An 18808-nucleotide genomic window follows, 5' to 3' on the forward strand; every position below is an offset into this window, starting at 1 on the left:
GCTTAACGTCTGGGTGGTGATAACTTTGGAGGGGGTGCAGGCAGAAGGGAGGACAAACAATGTCTTTGTGTGTCCACATAGTGGAACAAGCGAGAGAGAGGCTGGGGTGGCGGTGTAGCCGGGCGCTGATAGGGTCCGGCGGGGGCCTGGAGGAGCCCTGCCAAAGAAAAGATTATACCTCCCCTCTTTTTCTGCACATGCCAAGGGATCGTAAACACACTCTCGAAAGCAGACACTCCCAAGAATACAGGCGCCGGGCTGCTGTTAAACGTGTCCGAGGGTCTTTGCTGTTTTAAGATTTCAAAGTTGCATGCGAGAGGACGTGGAAGATCAGCGGGATGAATTAAACCGAGAGAAGAAACGGCGTAGAAAGGGGGCATTGGCACTGAGTGCTGTGAATGCCCTTGGACATTTTATTTCACAAGATCTGTGACAAGCCTGATGATCGCTGATCATTACTGGCTATCATCTGTGGGTGTGTGTGAAACTAAGTGCAGCCAAACTCCGTGTCTGTGTGCGTTTCTGTGTGTACGTGCGTGTGTCCAGGCCTAAATTTCTCTCTTTGCGGGGGTCCCCGAACTGGTCAGCACGCTACGTTTTGTGAGGTCTGACCTACCTGCTGATTTATGCGTTCAAATGTTGGTGGTGATTTTGAGGCGTCCGGTTCCTGCTGGGTGAAAGTCAAGATGAGGATCAGGGCTAAAGTTCGGTCCTCGGGTGGGATTGTTTAAGGTTCTGGACGATATCAGAGGCTACTGCGTCATTGGGAGTGTCCCCCAACATACAAGTCCGCATGCTCCCATGTTTGGGTTGCCAGATTGTGGCACAAGGTTTGCCATCATGAAGTCAGGCTACTCCTGCTGCATTTGCCACAAAGAGAAGCCCACTGGGTTAACAGCTCGTCCCCTCCCACCCTGTCTCACTCTTGGACAGTCCCAAACACCCCCCCCCCCCCCCTCCCAGCTTTGGAGTTGCTAGGTAACCAGAACCAGCTGTTGGTCCTAAGCCCGCTGAGCCCTGCTTTTGGTCCTGCATCGAGTGTTTGTTTTTTGTTTTTTTACTGAGAGACTCGCTGTGAACTCGGCGACCGCCGCTGTGTCACTGACATCATCGTGCCGTGGAAAAGCTCCCTCACTTCCTTTTGTTTTGGCTGTTTTATTGTTCCACCGATACAGAGATCGGTGAGGGAGCATCCACAGCGCCTATCACGCTGGCTGGAGCGATTTAGAAGCGTTTCGTCACCTTTTTGCACAACTGCTTGGGTTGGGGGGGAGGAGTTGGGGAATTGAAAGAGAAGGAGAGTGAAAAGAACCAGGAGGTGATGGCAGTTTGCAAAAAAAAAAAAAAAAAAGTCATCCGTAATTTAGAGGTGGTTATAATGATGTCAGGATATAAAAGAGGGTCTCTACTTTGTGTCGCCCCCACCTTTTAGTGAGGATACTAAACTGTCTCGGAACGCTATTAACAGAGATTTGAGATGACACTGTACACAGGAGTATTATTCATGAAATCACAATGGTGGAGGTAAGTCAATACAGCTCCGGGTTCCCAGAGAGGAACCATTTACATTTCAAAGTGTGTGACAACCAACATTTTTTTTTTTTGTTTTTTTTTTTTAAACAAGCCCCCAGTAAATCTGAGGAGAGTGCATTAACTCCCAAATAAAATTGTCTTTGTAAATCAACCGAGGCATGGTGGAGATCCATGAAACCACAAAAACCAAAGCGCCCAATCTGTCAGAAAACAGAGCACGATAAACAAACATAACTCATGTGGTGTGATGTTATTAAATACCAATATAAAGACCAGTTTCCAGAACCCAGGGGGAAGAAGCACAGGTTTAAGGGAGGGTTTATTTTCTCTCATTGATTGTTTGCGCTCTATTTAGGAAATGATTTTCCTGAAAACTCTCCTCCTGGCAGAGGAGCTTCTCTGAAAATGTTCCTCCCCCCCACAATCAGCCTTTCCAAACCAGAGAATTAGACCCTGGATTGTACTCTTAGAGGAGATGCATGTTTCTACAAGTTGTTCTCTCCAACATTTAAAAAGATTACTTCTATTTCTGTTGTCAGTAATAAAAAAGAAAAAAAAAGAAAGCCTTTTTAACTTGGAACATCTGTAATCCATTTGTGGTGGAGAGCCTACGCTCCTGCCGGCGCTGCCAAAAGTTCCCGTACTTCCTGACGAATCATCCACTTTGTGATTAGTGTCGGCAGAGGATGATATCAACTTCATTTCATTCTAACCCCCTCCCCCCCCGAGGGACACAGGAACACATGACCCCCGTTGGATGAGACTGTGTGCTGTCACACCGAACACGCTTTAGATTTAGTCAGTCAAGCTGTTGGCTTTGTTTCTTTAGCACTCGCTGGCTTGCAGACAATGCTGGCTGTTGTGCTTTGATAAATACTTTGGGTACAATAACAGGAAATTGGCACAAGTTAATTAGTATTTTGTTATTCCAAAGACGAGAAGCCAAAAACAAAAAGAAATCCTACAGCCTAATATAAACCGTCTTCAGTCATGTTCTTTCTGCTGTGCACAGAAGTTTATGTAACAGCAAATACGCGCCCCCCCATCCCCCCCCCCCCCCCCTTCTTTCTCCTGCTCAGAGTGAGTCTGGAGTCTGGGTGGGACTCTTATGTTTGGACAGGAAAAGTCTTGGCTTTGGTTTTTGTTTTCTAAAGTCCAGGTTGTGGGTCTGGCTGATGGGTGGGACGCCTGGCGTCACACTCCGCAGGCGGACCGACCAGAGAGGAGTGGGTGGAATCACACCAGTTCAAGAATTATAACCATTTGTAACCCAAGACCTGAAAACAGCCTAATTATTATTGTTAAAAAAAAAAAAAAAAAAAGTCTCCTTTTTTGTGAAGATTAGACCGTCTTTCTCGTGATTACACAATAATTATCTCACGAGTTTTATTTAACAAGCTTAGTTTTCTCTTGAGTACAAAATACTCTATTATCTCAATGTAACCCCAATTATCATCCAGTAATTATTACAGGGAAACAGTCATCTGAATTCTGCAAACATGTTTCTATGCTTGCATTTAATACAGATGACTGTTATTACTTCCGTCTGCGGCCCGAGTCTCGGCGATATTCCACCAGGACCAATAATGTGTCGGCGCTAATCAACATGTGGTTTCCAGAAGCCTGCAGTGATAAAAGCAGAGCAGCATCCACACCGCAAGTGATGAGTAAACACTAATATACCAAGGAAAACTATCGTGTGCAGCTAATTTATGGAGTCATTACTGCAGGATTCCTCTGTCATACATTGCTGTTAATTTGACGCCGATGGTCATTGACTGGCAGTGAGAGGTTAATGAAATTAGGCGGCTTGTTGCAGGCAGTTTTTAGTTGTTCAGTGGCCAAAGTAGGTAGAAAATGTTTCATTTCACTGGCTTTAAAGTTTGTATCTGGCTTTTTTTGTTGTTGTGATTTTTGTCTTCACTTGTTTTACTACCTATCTAATATACAGTACTGAGTTTTTTTTCCTTGAGACACCCCCCCCCCCCCCCCCCCCAACACACAAAAAAAATCTTTGAATCTTTGCTTAACAAGAAAAAAAAAAGACAATTGATTTCTCATTTAAATCAGACCTATAGAGTTGAAGGTAACCTCTCAATTCACTATTTGTTTTAAATCAAATTGACATTGGTAAGCCTCGCATTTAAACATATTAGACACGTCTCGATTATCTGGTCTTGAAACAAGTGGAGTGTTCTTTGTAACGAATTGAAGAATCAGTTGAGCTAATTAAAAGCGTAGCAGCTCAAATAAAGAGGTGAGCGCGGGGCAGATGGAGAGTTGAAGAGGTCAACAGGAGATAGCGCGTCTGAAAATATGCATGAAAAGACCATCAGACCATCAGAATTACTCATTAGAGCCACTGTCACATTTCTTTTAACGTTTGCACATTATCTTCTCAAGCCATTGAAAAAGTGTAGATGAGGCAGCTTGTTTGATCTGCTTGACCTCCACAGGATTAAATGTAGTGTGAAGTGAACTTGCGCAAGCTCGAGACCTGAGATTAAAGCCCCGAAACTCATTAACCTTGACAGACAATCCCAGCAGGCGTGAGTGACTCGAGGCCATCGCAGAGCCAACGGCACCGTTCCAGCCGAGTGTGTGTATATTTCTTTACACAGAATGACGATTTGTTGACTTCTATTCTGTGTGAACTGTCGATTAATTACAGTTGAGCTTGGGTCGTCACTGTCACAAACAGCAGCCGCCTCCTTCCAATCAGGTATCCCAGTCATTAAAGGCCACATTAATAGGCTTGTTCAGTGTTAATTATCCACAGATTTATCATGTGCTAAAAGTGGTGCCACGTTCTGCCTTATTAGGCCGAAGAAAGGCCATTAGCCACCAGCAAATAATTAATCAACAGCTTTTTTGACCTACTTCTTCCAAGTGATGCTGCTTCTTCCAACAGCAACTCACTGCAGCATGTGTGTGTGTGTGTGTGTGTGTGTGTGTGTGTGTGTGTGTGTGTGTCTGTGTTGGAGTGTGTTTCCTCGTGTGCGGCAGTTAGATGATGGAAGTATTTTTCCCAGTCTGATAATGAACTCTGCAGGAGCGTGATGAGAAGGCGCAGAGAGAGCAGGCGAGCCACAGGTGTTTGGCGAGCGGTAGTTTTCTCTCCAAAGGCTGCCTTGGTGTAATGCATACCTCACACGCACGCACGCACGTACGCACGCACGCACACACACACACACACACACACACACACACACACACACACACACACACACACACACACACACACACACACACACACACACACACACACACACACACACACACACACACACACACACACACACTAACCCATTTCAGCCTCTCCTTATGGAGTGCTGCCTTTACTAGCACCACTATATAGAGGTGCAACTGTGACTATATATCCTTGTAGTGTTGTTCTATACTTTATATTTGTATGCAGGAGTGTGTACAGGAGTCTGTTTCCGCCATTTAAATCCGCTGGACCTTTTTTCATTCTGAACTCAAACCCATAATTGTGAATGTGCTCCTGGATTAATAATGGCAGTGGATGTATTTGACTTCAGTAACTGTAGAAATTACAGGCAACTGTGATTTTTACTTACAGCTTTACCTCCTCAGCTGATACGCTTTTGCACTTGTTTTTTCCTTTCATTGGACCATGTTGATATAAAACTGGCTCAACATTGTGATTTTACAGGTGAATCGTGGCGTCAGAGTTGCGAGTGATTTGACTGCAGCAGCTTTATTTGGACTTTTCATTTTGCGGTTTCATTACTTTGCTTACTTAGGATGGAAGGTTTCATTCAGAGAGCGTAGCAAACAAGGAACAGGTGGCGTTGCTGGCACGGGTCCAAATTACAAGCATTATGAAGGGGTTCTGATTCTTGACTTTTTCCAACAGTGCGTTACCTGACCGTTGGCGCAGTGGTTAATGCTCTCACCTCACAGCGAGATGGTTGTGTGTGAGTTTGAATCTTCTTGCTGTGTGTGGGTCCCTTCTTTCGTCTGGGTACTCCTGCTTCCCCCACAGTCCGAAAAAAAACATGCACCGGGACTTCCTGAGAGAGACCCGAGGCCCCCACCTGCTCTCCCCTGAGCACTGTGTTATGTGGCTGCCTACCAATGAATCATTTCGGTGAAGAAATTTCCCCAAGGGGATTAACAAAGTGCATTTTCTCTCCTGAATTTGTTGCAGTGAATGCAGATCATAAAATCTGTTTCAAATTCTGTTCGTGTACAACTTTAGCATATATAAACTTACCATGGCTAAATATAATCCTTACCTAACACAGTTGTGCTTTATGTTGACTATCAATCTGAACATCTTATAGAGTGTCTTATAGAGTATCTTATAGAGTGATAAACACAGAAGAACTACCCAACTTCCACTTAGCGTGAGACCTGGCATTGTGCATTAAGCTCCTCACTTAATCCGCAGCGCCACACTGCCGCTACATCCGTACAATATTAAAATCACCTGGTGTTTCCACTGTTTTTCCAGGCAGTGTGTGAGATGCTGTGAAAAGGGAGTGCTAGTTTGCCTTTGAGGTCAAGATCAGGGCAAAGGAAAGCCTGGCGACCAGCCAACGAGCTGCAGCTTGTGGTGAAAACACACACAAAAAAATGCTTTTTATTCCTCAAACAGTTTGACCCATAATGATTATCTGTGTGAACAAGAGGTTTTTCTGTTTTACTTTTTTTGCACTTTGAAATCCAAATAAAAACTATTCACAAATTGTTCACGAACAGTTTTGCAGCCTTTATAACAGATTAAGAAACAATATTGTTTCAAAAATATTCCACAGCGCAATGATAATGTTGTTTATGGCATTCACATAATAGGCTGTAATAAAAAAATAAAAAAATAAATCTCTCGATCCTCAAAGTATTTTAATAAACAGAGTTATAAAATGTCTCAAATATGTGCTATAAAAGGGCACAAAATCAACACGGAGCAAAGCAGGCAGGGTGTGCTTCATAAAAACAATGCAGTAAAAACCAACAAGATTTATCAGTCTGTCTAAACAAGTCTGTAAAACTGCTAATGATCCATTATAATCAATTTACTGCGCTGGTTCGAACTCTAAAAATGAGGCCACTCTGAAATTAAAGAACCACATTTGAAGAATGAGTTTGTTGCAGAGTTTCACTTCAATAAAATTTGAAAGTCACCAGAATTTTTTCTTTATTTTTTTTTCTTTTAAAGGATGATGAAAAGCACAGAAACACAGGTCATGATAGGCAAGGTCTTTTTTTGTTGCTGTGTTTTTTTTCAGTATATCTCTAAGATGTCTGTCATTAACCCCTCCAGCTCACGGTTCAGTCCTTCTATTGCCGTCAAACTGTCACAGTCGATCACCAGCAACAAAATATTTCATGCTACAATTTGGTCAGGCCGTGCAGGACAACTCGTGGTGAATGAACTGACGTGGAAAATCGCTAGAGTTTCCCCCGTCGGTCACTTGTGTCCTGCAAAAAAACAAAACGAGTTTTCAAATCTTTGAAATGCATTTTCTCTGCCGTCATCAACCGCTTATATTTCAGATATAGTTTGTCATGCATGTGGCTTTACTTCACCTGTGGCTGAAGAAAACACTTGTTCACTCGGCTTAAATGCAGGATGTGATATTAATGACAACCTACTAAGCTCCTCTTTAATTAATCCCCCGATTCCTCTTCTCTCTGGTGGGTAAAAGAAGCAGACGGATACTCTTCACGTCGCCTGCGTGTTTACCGACAGTTTACGTCCTACACTGTCCACAGCCCATTCTATATTTCTAGCTCAGCATTCCTTTAGGGGGCAGAGTGCTTCAGTGTGTAGAGGCCAACTTCTAAAAAAGATGATTTCAAAAAGTGATGCTATTATAAGGAGCAAAACAGTCCTTAGCACTTCCAGGTTGTGCAAAAATATGTCAATTATTAGCTACTGTTTTGTTGATCCCAACAATAACAATAACAGCTCTTCTGTTCACTCCTATTTAAAGAATTTGAAAACTTTCTCAAAAATAAATGGATTTCATTAATAGAGCAGTTTCCAGCCTCCACAGTACTGACACTGTTAATCACATTCACCCATTCACGCAACAATAGAGGCGCTAAATCCATCCATTGGCGACAGTTTGGGGGTTCAGTGTCTTGCTCAAGGACACGGGGAGATTGGGAATCAAATCAGCAACCTTCCCACTGAGAGATAACCAAATTACCAACCAAGGTGCAGCTGCTCCTATAATACTTAAGTAGATAGTTTGATAAACTTTTTAAAAAATAGCCATACAGTTTTAATAATAGACACAGTGTTTCTACTATAGAGAATGTATCCAATAAGTTCATATTGTGTTGAGTTCTCCCAGAGAAAATAGCAATAAAAACATCCCAACAGCCCATTGTTACAATCAATAATATAATAATGGCCACTAATGTAATAATTCAGTTCAATTCCACTTCATTTATAAATCACCAAATACAACACAGTCATTTCTCGGTGCTTTTAACAGAGAAAAGAGAAAATCCCAACAATACCCGCCAGTAAAGTAATAACTTATAATAACATTGTATATGTCATAAAACCAACAACATAGTAACAAGCAAGCAGTGCAGCAGGATGTTTTAGCCATTGTTGTGATAACATTTTGCAAATATTCTAATGAGTTATTATATTAAGGAGTAACATTAAAGTAAATCACTTCAAAATGTGATAACTGCAGCCCACGTTCTGATAATATGTAAATAAAGCTGCATAGGTCTTTGTGGATTGCAGTCATCATATTCATTCATGCATTTATTCCTTCATTCACTCATCCAACACAGCAGCATCACTCAAATATGTTTGTAAAGAAAGTCTTTTGCTATTCTATTAAATAATTCAAAAGTGATTACATTATTGGCTTTACTACTTTCAAAATGGCTAAAATTGCTCTGTTACTGGCAATTATTACAATAATAGAAGTTATTGAATTATTGGCTGAGAAACCAAAAGCCATCACATCTATATTCAGATTGAACTCATTTCTGATTGGAGGATGTATGAAGCTAAGCTCTGCCCACTTCAAACCAGTAAGAAATGCACAGAAAACCTTCAGTTAGAGAAATTTAAAAAGTAAAAAGTAAATAAATAAATAAATACAATTTAAGCTGCGTTGACTTCAGCAGAGGTTTTTTGCAGAAAATCCTGTCACGCCGAGTAACAAGCTGATTGAGGAAATACATTTTTGGGGGACTTTTTAATTGTCAATTAGAAGCAGAAAATTGGTGAAACCTAGATTAGTAATTAATGCAGCATTTTCCATTAACTGCCCAGAAATAATGAAACAAGCCAACTGGTGCAGAACTGCAGCGCCACTAAACTGTCACGCCGACACTTTAACACGCAACCTCCTCTTTTTTTTTTTTTTTTTTAATTTAAATATCCATTTATTTATTTATTTATTCGTACCGTCGAGCGCACATCATCTGTTTACTGCGTGTTAGCATGTTGTAGTCGTGGGGGTCACAAACACCGTCCGCGCTTCCCAAAAAAAAAAAAATATCGAAGGAGTTTCGAGGGACAGACATGGAAGCGGGCTGGCTTGGATGTCCTCTCCAGCAGCGCAGATGCCACTAAATAAAATATTTCATAATCCTGCCCAAATCCTCTAATCACCATGACAACAGGCAGCAGGGAGCCAGAGAGTGGTGGTGGTGGTGGTGGTGGTGGTGTGTGGAACCCCCCCCCCCCCCTCGCTCCTTTTTCTTTTCCCTCCTTTTTCCTCTTTTTAATCTAAATTCGGGTCCACACTGTGAGTTGGACATTTTTTTTTTCTTTTTCCCCTACACAGTTTCCTTATCAGCCAAAGAATGCATCACGCTGATCTTAAAGGAGGGGAGAGAAGTTAATTGGCTCTTTTCTGGTAGATTTAGGCAATGTAAGAAATGTGAGGAGAACCGGGACTTCTTCTTTTTTTTTTTGTCACATCGATAAGTTATTCGTGTTAATATCTTCACTAAAGTGGAAGCACCAGTTCTGGTTGCCTCTGCCTGTGAGCTGTTGATCACAAATGATGCATTCCATATATACTTTTATTTTCCACACAGTTTGTATTTGTTGTTATACGGTTGTCTTTACTGGGCTAGCTCGTCGTGGTCTCGATGGTCAGGACATTTATTAAATGTGTGCGTTGCAGTCAGTGCATAGTTTCTGGGGAATATTGATGTGATCTTTGATTTCACTTTAAATCACCATTCTTAGACAAAACTAGCAAAGATGTGCACAATGTTGACATTCCGACTTGAGCAGTTTCTATTAAGGAGATGTGTTTATATTCAGCTAATTTGATTAGAATTTCTAGTTTTGCCTCAGTATTTTTGAAGAACTCGTCACGTGATTTGCAACAGCTGCTATCACATAAGAGATTGTACTTGTGTTGTTAAATGAACAAAAAAAGAAGGAGATGTCGTTTCTTACAAGAAGAAAACACCCCAACTGCTAAGGGGAGCAAGAGTTCTGCTTAGGTATGTGATGTCAACCACCAAAGTCTGATTAGTTTGATCAGTCCTTCAGTCCCCGGCAGGTTTCCTTTACAAGCTTGAAGAATGTATTTTAGTTTTAACTGAAATAATCACCACATTCAAACATCAGCTTTAATATTGAGAGAATATATCCTTGAAGCAATGTAGGGAAAACAACTCAGAAGAAATACAGAAGAAAAGGAGCAAAACTCAAGCCGGTGATCGATCAGACGAAGATGTGACTTGTTGCTTTTGGCTTGAAGTGATTCTGCAGTCATTCTCCAGGATTTACTCAAGTTGGGTGTTATAATAGCTATTCTTTTGTTGCTGAAGTTCATTTAGAGTTTGAAATACGAAACAGGAAAAACAAATCGCAAGGATTTATCACACGTTGTGTGAAAACTCGAGCACGTTCTCCACCTGTTTCCATACCAGACTGGCTCCCCGCAGGACGTGCGACTTCAAGATCCCTGTTAGCTTTAGTTTATTTCATTCTGGAGGCACCGGTGGAGTAAAACGGCTGGAACCACGCGGCCCTGCAGGAGCCTTTCACCTTTGATGGGGAAACATGTCACATGCTTGCGCTTACTTTTTAAATTGCCCTTAAATCAGCAGTGGCCGACGTATTTTCATTTGCCGCGTGGTTTACATATCAAACAGTGTGAAAAGAGTGGCAGTGTGCCCCAGTCTTCACTATCGTGCATGTTTTTTTGGTTTTCCATCAACTTCTATTACAACTCTGGTCCCGAGATAGAAAAAACCCAGGCGGTGACTTGACCACAACAAACCTGCTGACAAATTTAAATACTGTATCACGGTGATTTTCTTCAGCGGTTGGTGAACTCGCTGAAGGAAAGTGGATAGGATAATGAGGGCGATGACCTCATGGGGTGAAAGGACCTGTTGTCTGGTAACAGCGTGGTCCAGGTGTGTGTGATTGGGGTGCTCATATCGGTGGAGTGTGTGTGTGCGTGTGCGTGTGCGTGTGCGTGTGCGTGTGTGTGTGTGTGTGTGTGTGTGTGTGTGTGTGTGTGTGTGTGTGTGTGTGTGTGTGTGAGATATATCGACCAAATCCAACTAAAGGATTTGATCACAGTAGTTTAAAGTAAAGAGGCAAGTTCAAGAGTATCGATCCTGCCCAGGTGTGTGTGTGTGTGTGTGTGTGTGTGTGTGTGTGTGTGTGTGTGTGTGTGTGTGTGTGTGTGTGTGTGTGTGTGTGTGTGGTGCTGATTGAACTGGTCACACGGCGTTAAGCACACACCGCCGACCTGTGTAAACACATCCTGCTGCGGGCTGCCATTCCAGCCTTTTAGCCCTTCTTCTTGCAGCTCGCTTGACTGTGTGTGCCAGACATAAATAATTAACTCCCTCTCCCTTTTTTCCTTTCTGCCCCTCTGCAGGTATTCGGCCCCAGATTATGAATGGGCCTATGCACCCGCGCCCCCTGGTGGCGCTGCTCGACGGGCGCGACTGCACCGTTGAGATGCCCATCCTCAAAGACCTGGCCACTGTCGCTTTCTGCGACGCCCAGTCCACACAGGAGATCCACGAAAAGGTACAAATTCCAGTCATTTGGATGTGTCTCGCTTTAAACTGCCACTCGCACGGAGCCGCAGCAACTTTTAACTCCCCAAAGAAGAGCAACCGCTTCGGCTGGGTGGCTCTTTTTATGGGCTCATTGTTTATCTGGGTAATTAACTGTAATTACTTTGTGCAGGCTTAGTGTCAGTTTTATGTTCCTTTTTTTTTTTTTTTTTTTTTAAAGTGTGGACACTTTTAAAGTGTGCTCCATTACTCAGGGAAGAAATAAATAACAGGGCGAACAAATATAAGCATCTTGTGTCAAGCGGTGAAGCTGGATGTAGTATTCTGTACTTACTGGACAATAGAGCAACTGTTTTTGATGTATTTCAAAGTGATGCATAATAAGTTAAACATATAGTCCTGTGGTCAGACCTCACAATTCCGTCCCCACACAGACCCCCCCCCCCCCCCCCCCACGCTGTCCAAGAAGTGATAGCTGCAGGAGCTCGTGAGCGGCACGCCGTGCTGACTACACACTGTGGCTTTTAAATATGTTTCCTGAATTATTTGCTTTCAGTACAGTGGCGACGAATAGTCTCCCTCTGCTTTTTTTTTTTGTTCCTCTCCCCTTCCTGCGTCCCCCCCCCTCTATAATGTTTTAATGATATTTCAGCCCACTGGCTTGTTCCACTCTCCCAGTTCAAATATAATGGTTTCATCACCGACTGTAATCCCACTGGGCGCTGAAGTGCTGCTTTGTTAAATACGAAGGAGGAGGAGGCTGCTAATAGAAAGGCAATATAATTGTTCGCAGCCATTGTGGGTGATACATTTGTCTTGTTTTACTGTCTATGCACTGAAGCCAGTGTGCAGCAGTATCACATTACAAGCTGGAGGATTTGTCTTTATGTTCACAAAGAATAAGTAAGAGGGCTGACTTCAAAATGCTTTGTTACACTGGATATGGAAAAATACCCTTTGTTGGTAATTTACAATTAGGGAAAGTGCGTAACTTTACTTTAAAGCGAAACCAATGGTACCATTTAGAGCTTAAATAGAGTGGAATAGAATACCTTTATTCCCATTGTTGGTCAGCAACAAAAATTCAAGTGCTTCTTAAAAAGCATGTCTCGATAGATGTGTTTTTAGATCAATCTATAATAATTGTAAACATTTGAATTTGCACTCAGGGTTTTAACGACTGTGGGTGGGAAACTACACATGCACGCACGCACGCACGCACACACGCACGCACACACACACACACACACACTTTAATCTTTCAGCAGGTTTCCTCCAAAGTAACTCTTACTACTACTTTCCAACCACAAACTTTATTCTGAACCCATTTTTATTTTCCCTTTATGGGGACATGAATTTTTGCCTCCACTGCGACACGAGTCCCCAGTCCCAGCTAGTATAGTATATATAGTGTCGTACAAGAACACACACACACACACACACACACACACACACACACACACACACACACACACACACACACACACACACACACAGGCCGCCTCTGCCCATTAGGATGTACTGAATACATTTTACACACACACAGGACCCATCTGGGACTATAGATGTTGGCAGCAATCCCATAACTATAACTGCACAGCAGAGTGTACAGATGGGGCGTGCATACACACACACACACACACACACACACACACACACACACACACACACACACACACACACACACACGCATGCATGCACAAACACATCGTCTCATGCCCGAGCAACCTCACGGTGAGTTTCAGTCATGATGCACTGTTCCCGCTCTCTAGTATATAAACAAACTCACAAGGCACAAATAAGAGCAGGCTGCTGTCTTTTTCTATGAAGCGCCTGTAAGTGAGCACATTCAGCAATCGGAGAGAATTCACCAGTTAAAAGGACAAGAGTAAACCGGGTTTCCTGAGCTCCCAACGACACGGCCTGCAAAAATTATTTAGTGGTTCTCCTCTGAGGGACGACATGTTAAAAAGAGATTCATTAGAAAGCACTCACTGTGTATTAAGTGATTCAGCGCTGTCCTTGGAAAGACAAAGCAGGCCCATTGAACTGCAGAAAGATACACAGTGATGTGCTTTTCAAGTGCCATTCACATCACTGTATCACCCAATGGCAGCTTTTATGGAATGCTGCTATTTTAGTGCAAAGTAAAATGGGTTCACACTTACTGACGGCTGCGTGTGTAATTGAGAAAATCACATCACTCACACGGAGAACGTTGCCACCTTTACGGTGTTGCTCGGCAAATCTGCAAAAAAAACACACCGCAAAGTTAATGTTTTCTTATTTTTCATAGTTGTAATCCACATATCCAGTTCCATATCCATTAGTTATTGTCCACACGCACGTTCAATGACATAAACATGTTTTATTACAGGTTAATGCAAAAGTTGATGACAATTCAGAATGAAGCCGAAGCCGTTTGGCTTTGTGACACCTGAACAATCAACTTGTTTATTCCTAACAATTCTGGTTTCATGTAGCGTCACTGGCCATGGACGCAGAGCGGAGAGCCGTGACCTCATTCATGTGTTCACACGCGGGGAGTGAAAATCTATTACCCGATGTGCTATTTTAATTATAGACTTTTGTGAGGAGGCTGTACATTGCTTGTGTTTTTAAATGAAGAACGCTGCATCAGTCAGTGTGAACAGGGGCAGAGTTTATCTCCTCTGATTTCAAACAGGTCATCAGTCAACAGATGTTTTTTTTTTACATAAATGTGTATAAGAACTCTAAATATAGTTGTCCGGGTCAAAGTAATATGAGATTAATATTGAAAAGGAGTATATGCTCATTCTTTATTTGAAGTTAATGGTATTTTAATGACCAGTGAAAGAAATCAGTCCAGGAGCAGATGATTGGGCTAAATCTACTTCGAACTGCAGAAATGCATTTTTTTTTTTCCTAGGCTGCCTTTGGGACTAGTGAGATTGATTTCATATTTGTTGTAAGTTTCCTGTTAACATAAATTAACATATTACACAAAATAATCAATTAATATCTATTCTATTCTATTTTATAAACCAACAAGATGACTTGTTTTGATCATCAATGCATCAAGCTGTAGAACATAGAACAGAATAGAACAGAATAGAAATTAATAGAAATACTTTTTCATTCCCAGAAGGACATTCTTCAAACCACTGAATGCCACATGCCAGGCCCATTATCATCCAATGGGAGCAGTTTTAGCAGTGTTTTGCTCAAGGACACTTTGACATGTAGACAACGGGGGAATGGGGAATTTAACCTCCCGATTGAAAGACGACAAGTCTACTAACTCAGCCACAGCTGGACTCAGTAATTCGTGTTTCATATGAATTACAGAGCAAAGATTAGGTTATGAGTTGTAACATTGCATTATGTAATAACTCAACCAGGTGTAATACATTCTCACTTCATTATCTAATAACACAGACATTTAGTAATAATCAGCTGACTTTTGTAATCAATAGCTTGAATCCAATATTTAATCAATTTCCTTTCAATGTTCAACAAATATTTGCATATTGCTTTGGGTTTTGTTGGGTTTTTTTTAAAATATACTGCATTTTACATTTATCATCTTTAATTTCACTACTGTGAATAATAACGACACAACAAAATACAAATACTGAATGGCAGATTTGTTGTTCTACCAACAATTTCATACGTACCAGTACCTCATTAATGAACTCTGATATGATTAAGTTTTGTAATAACCACGGCGATATGTAACAATCTAATGCAGAAATTCTTCCATATTGCTTATCCCGCTGTTTATTACAACACCACATGTTGCACACTAATTAAACCTCTTCTGACAGTATATTTCCATGCTTCCTTTATATATTCCCCCTGTAGAAAAGCAGCAAAAGATGCAAGTGCACTGTGGATCTGCAGAAAAAGTGCCTTTTACACAACAGCTAATTAACACAGTGCTTAAACCCGTTTGCTCACTCGTTCCACTCCAGGTAAAGCTCCCGCTCTCGGCTCGCATTCCTCTTCCTTAAATTTTCCAGCATCGTCTCCAGCCAAAACCCGCTGCTGGCCTGCTTCGCTCCAGTAATGAGATTAATGCATGAGAAGAGCTTTAACCTTGAGTTTAGCGTCCAGCTCCCTCTATAGCTCGTCACTTGAATAAGAGAAAAAAATATGCAAATATATATATATATATATATTTTGTGTGGAAATTCTCAGCTATGCTAATCTGGCTCAGTTAAGTTAATTCAGTTAGCACGCGGGGAATTTAAACCGGTTATTTAACGTCCCCGTCCCCCCCTCCCGTTATGCAGCAGCTACTTGTTTTACGCTCTTGGGAGTTTCCCAACAGCTGTCAGTCTGCTTTATTGTCCCGCCTGCATCCACTCTAACCTTGTTTGCATACAGTCTGAATGGATGGATTGTGACAAAAACCAGCTTTGGCAAGCGCTCATTATACAGCGAACATGCAGACAACCACTCATATTTTAGAGCGCACATAAACAATCCATTTGCATTTAGATGAAGAATAGCGGCCATAAACTGGGAGGTGGTGAAAGCACTTCACCCACATTGACTGCAACAAGTCATTCATACTGTTATGGGGGGGGGTATCAATGTGAGGATGATAATGATTAGGGGCTGTAATGACATTGTAATATAAATGCAGATGAAAATAGGTTGTCGCTAATGATCGCTGAAAAGGTACAGTGATGATGATGATGATGGTGATGGCGATGTCTCGTCCTCTGCGGTGGCCCTCAGGTGCTGAACGAGGCCGTGGGGGCCATGATGTACCACACCATCACCCTGACCAGGGAGGACTTGGAGAAGTTCAAGGCGCTGCGCATCATCATTCGCATTGGCAGCGGCTACGACAACATCGACATCAAGGCTGCCGGCGAGCTGGGTGAGGCCGAGGGACACGATGAGACGACGGATATAGACATGAGACAAAGAACGACAAGCCTGTAATTGGCTGATTTGATCATTAGAGAGAAATTAAGATTTGGCTTAAAAAAAAAAAAAAAAAGAAGAAGAAGAAGACTCCTTGGATGGAGGCCAAAACAAAGTCTGTTTGGTGTATTGACGCAACATAAACAACATATGTAACAGGGATTAGTAATAGTAAACAGGAGATGTAATGAAACTGATTGCACATGCAGAGCAGATGCTCCAACTGATATGAAACTTCCTCTGATTCCCATTCGACCCCCTCGGCATATGCTTGGTATGAGGCCGGGGTTTAGTCTCATATCCTGAGTGATATCCTAATTATTGTTGTTTGTGCTTCATAATTTAAGCACAGTAACATGGATATCTCTTATTTTTTTTTGGGGGGGGGGGTTATAATTTGCAATTTAATTACTCTTATGTTGTATTTGAACACAGTTCAGTTTGAATTTCAGGCATTTGCTGCATACAAACAGAGTAGAAGTGTAACGATTACTGAAAATACGCAAGTACAAGTATGGTTACGATGCATCAGTTGTGCTCATTGAAGGTAAAAATAGTGTTGTTTGAAAAAAGAAATTAATTATAAGTATAGAGTAATTTGAATGCCAGTTATTTGCTTTAAATTGTATTGTCAATAGCAGCACTTTGGATGTATTCAGTAGCTGCTTATTGTTTCACGTAACAATGTCCATTATATGGTGTAAATTCTGTGTGTCGGAACAAACTTGCAAAAATACTTAGAAAAGTCCCCCAAAAATACTCCCTAACAACTGCAATGCGTATTAACATATTTGTAGTTTGTTAGTTCCTTCTTCATATTTTCTTTTTTTTTTTTTATTCCTCTTTGCGCTTCACTCCTGCCTTTTCCAGGCATTGCAGTCTGCAACATTCCCTCAGCGGCCGTAGAAGAAACGGCAGACTCGACACTTTGCCACATCCTCAACCTCTACCGACGAAACACCTGGCTGTACCAGGCTCTCCGCGAGGGCACGCGGGTCCAGAGCGTGGAGCAGATCCGGGAGGTGGCGTCGGGCGCGGCCAGGATCCGAGGAGAGACGCTGGGCCTCATCGGCTTCGGTGAGGACCGCCTGGCGCTTTTTTTTTTTCCCACGGGCGAGAGTGGGCTGTCATCCTGAAGCAGAGAATCGTTTTTTTTTTTATTTGGTTGGAATCAATGCAATTTCTGGTCGTCTGCAGTTATTGGTCATCAGATGTGATCCCAACTTCTTCAATATCTTTTTTTGTTTGTTGTTTTTTAAATACAAACTGGAAACGTCCATCTTCTCTGGTCCATAGCCTCATCATTTACAGTACCTGTGTCAAAATAATCACATTCAATCCCGTCATTCTGACTATATAGGGTTGATTACTGCTTCTGAACATCTGATTTTACACCAGATTTCCTTGTTCAATAATAATACATTTCATAAATAGCATGTGAGCACCCCGGGGATCGATGCCCATGTCCCTCGTACCCCATAAGTCATTGTGGAAGCGACGGAGAGCTGCAGGCTGCAGCGTCTCTACAAAGTCCTAATTCTGATCACAACCGAACTGTTTACGGGCTGAAGCCTGTTCTGAAGCATCGTCGTTTCTCTCGTTCATTAAACTGCCTGCAATGCATTTTGTACAAGCAGCCACATGCGCCAGCTATTTAGAATTTATTTCAAAGTGCCCGATTGTTTACTTTTTAATGTAGTTCAAAGAATATACATATACATATATATATATTTATTTATTTATTTTTTAATTCCTCCTGACTCACAGTTGCCATAGTCATTTTAAACTCACAGATGTTAGTTTTTGGACGCTTCTAATTTCCGCAGTTCCTTCTTCTTCTTCTTTTCTTTTTCCACGAAGGCCAAAGTTAGCAATAAATTGTTAAATTGCAGATGGCTGGCGGTCAGAACTGTCCATGTCCGTCTCTCGGTAATAATGCATGACTCTCACACTGAATTGTCCTTGAATGCTTCAACAGGATCCGAATCCAAAGGGAAAACTTCATCAAAAACAATTTTGATTTCTTGCTCTTCAAATCAAATGGAGAAAATGATATCTCGAATTTGGACGTGCGTCTGTGGAGTGACGTGCTCGTGTCTCTCCGTCTCCCTCCCGCCTCAGGTCGCTCCGGCCAGGCGGTGGCCATGCGGGCCAAAGCGTTTGGCTTCAACGTGATCTTCTACGACCCCTACCTCCAGGACGGCCTGGAGCGATCGCTGGGCGTCCAGCGGGTCTACACCCTCCAGGACCTGCTCTACCAGAGCGACTGCGTCTCCCTGCACTGCAACCTGAACGAACACAACCACCACCTCATCAACGACTTCACCATCAAACAGGTGAGGGCGGC

At 42.2% G+C, this 18808-nt stretch overlaps 1 protein-coding gene across 4 annotated transcripts in view; it reads left to right on the forward strand.

The window, feature by feature from the left end:
• ctbp2a (C-terminal binding protein 2a) overlaps nucleotides 1-18808 on the forward strand; it is a 73898-nt gene that overhangs the window by 49104 nt on the left and 5986 nt on the right. For all 4 annotated transcript variants that reach the window (XM_080507573.1, XM_080507570.1, XM_080507572.1 and 1 more), the window contains 4 exons: nucleotides 11397-11551; nucleotides 16270-16414; nucleotides 17332-17538; nucleotides 18583-18797. In XM_080507573.1, the coding sequence (XP_080363699.1) occupies nucleotides 11397-11551; nucleotides 16270-16414; nucleotides 17332-17538; nucleotides 18583-18797 (722 nt within the window). The remainder of the gene's footprint in view (nucleotides 1-11396; nucleotides 11552-16269; nucleotides 16415-17331; nucleotides 17539-18582; nucleotides 18798-18808) is intronic.

The sequence above is a fragment of the Blennius ocellaris genome (genome assembly GCF_963422515.1).
Source record: "Blennius ocellaris genome assembly, chromosome: 13".
NCBI lineage: Eukaryota > Metazoa > Chordata > Actinopteri > Blenniiformes > Blenniidae > Blennius > Blennius ocellaris.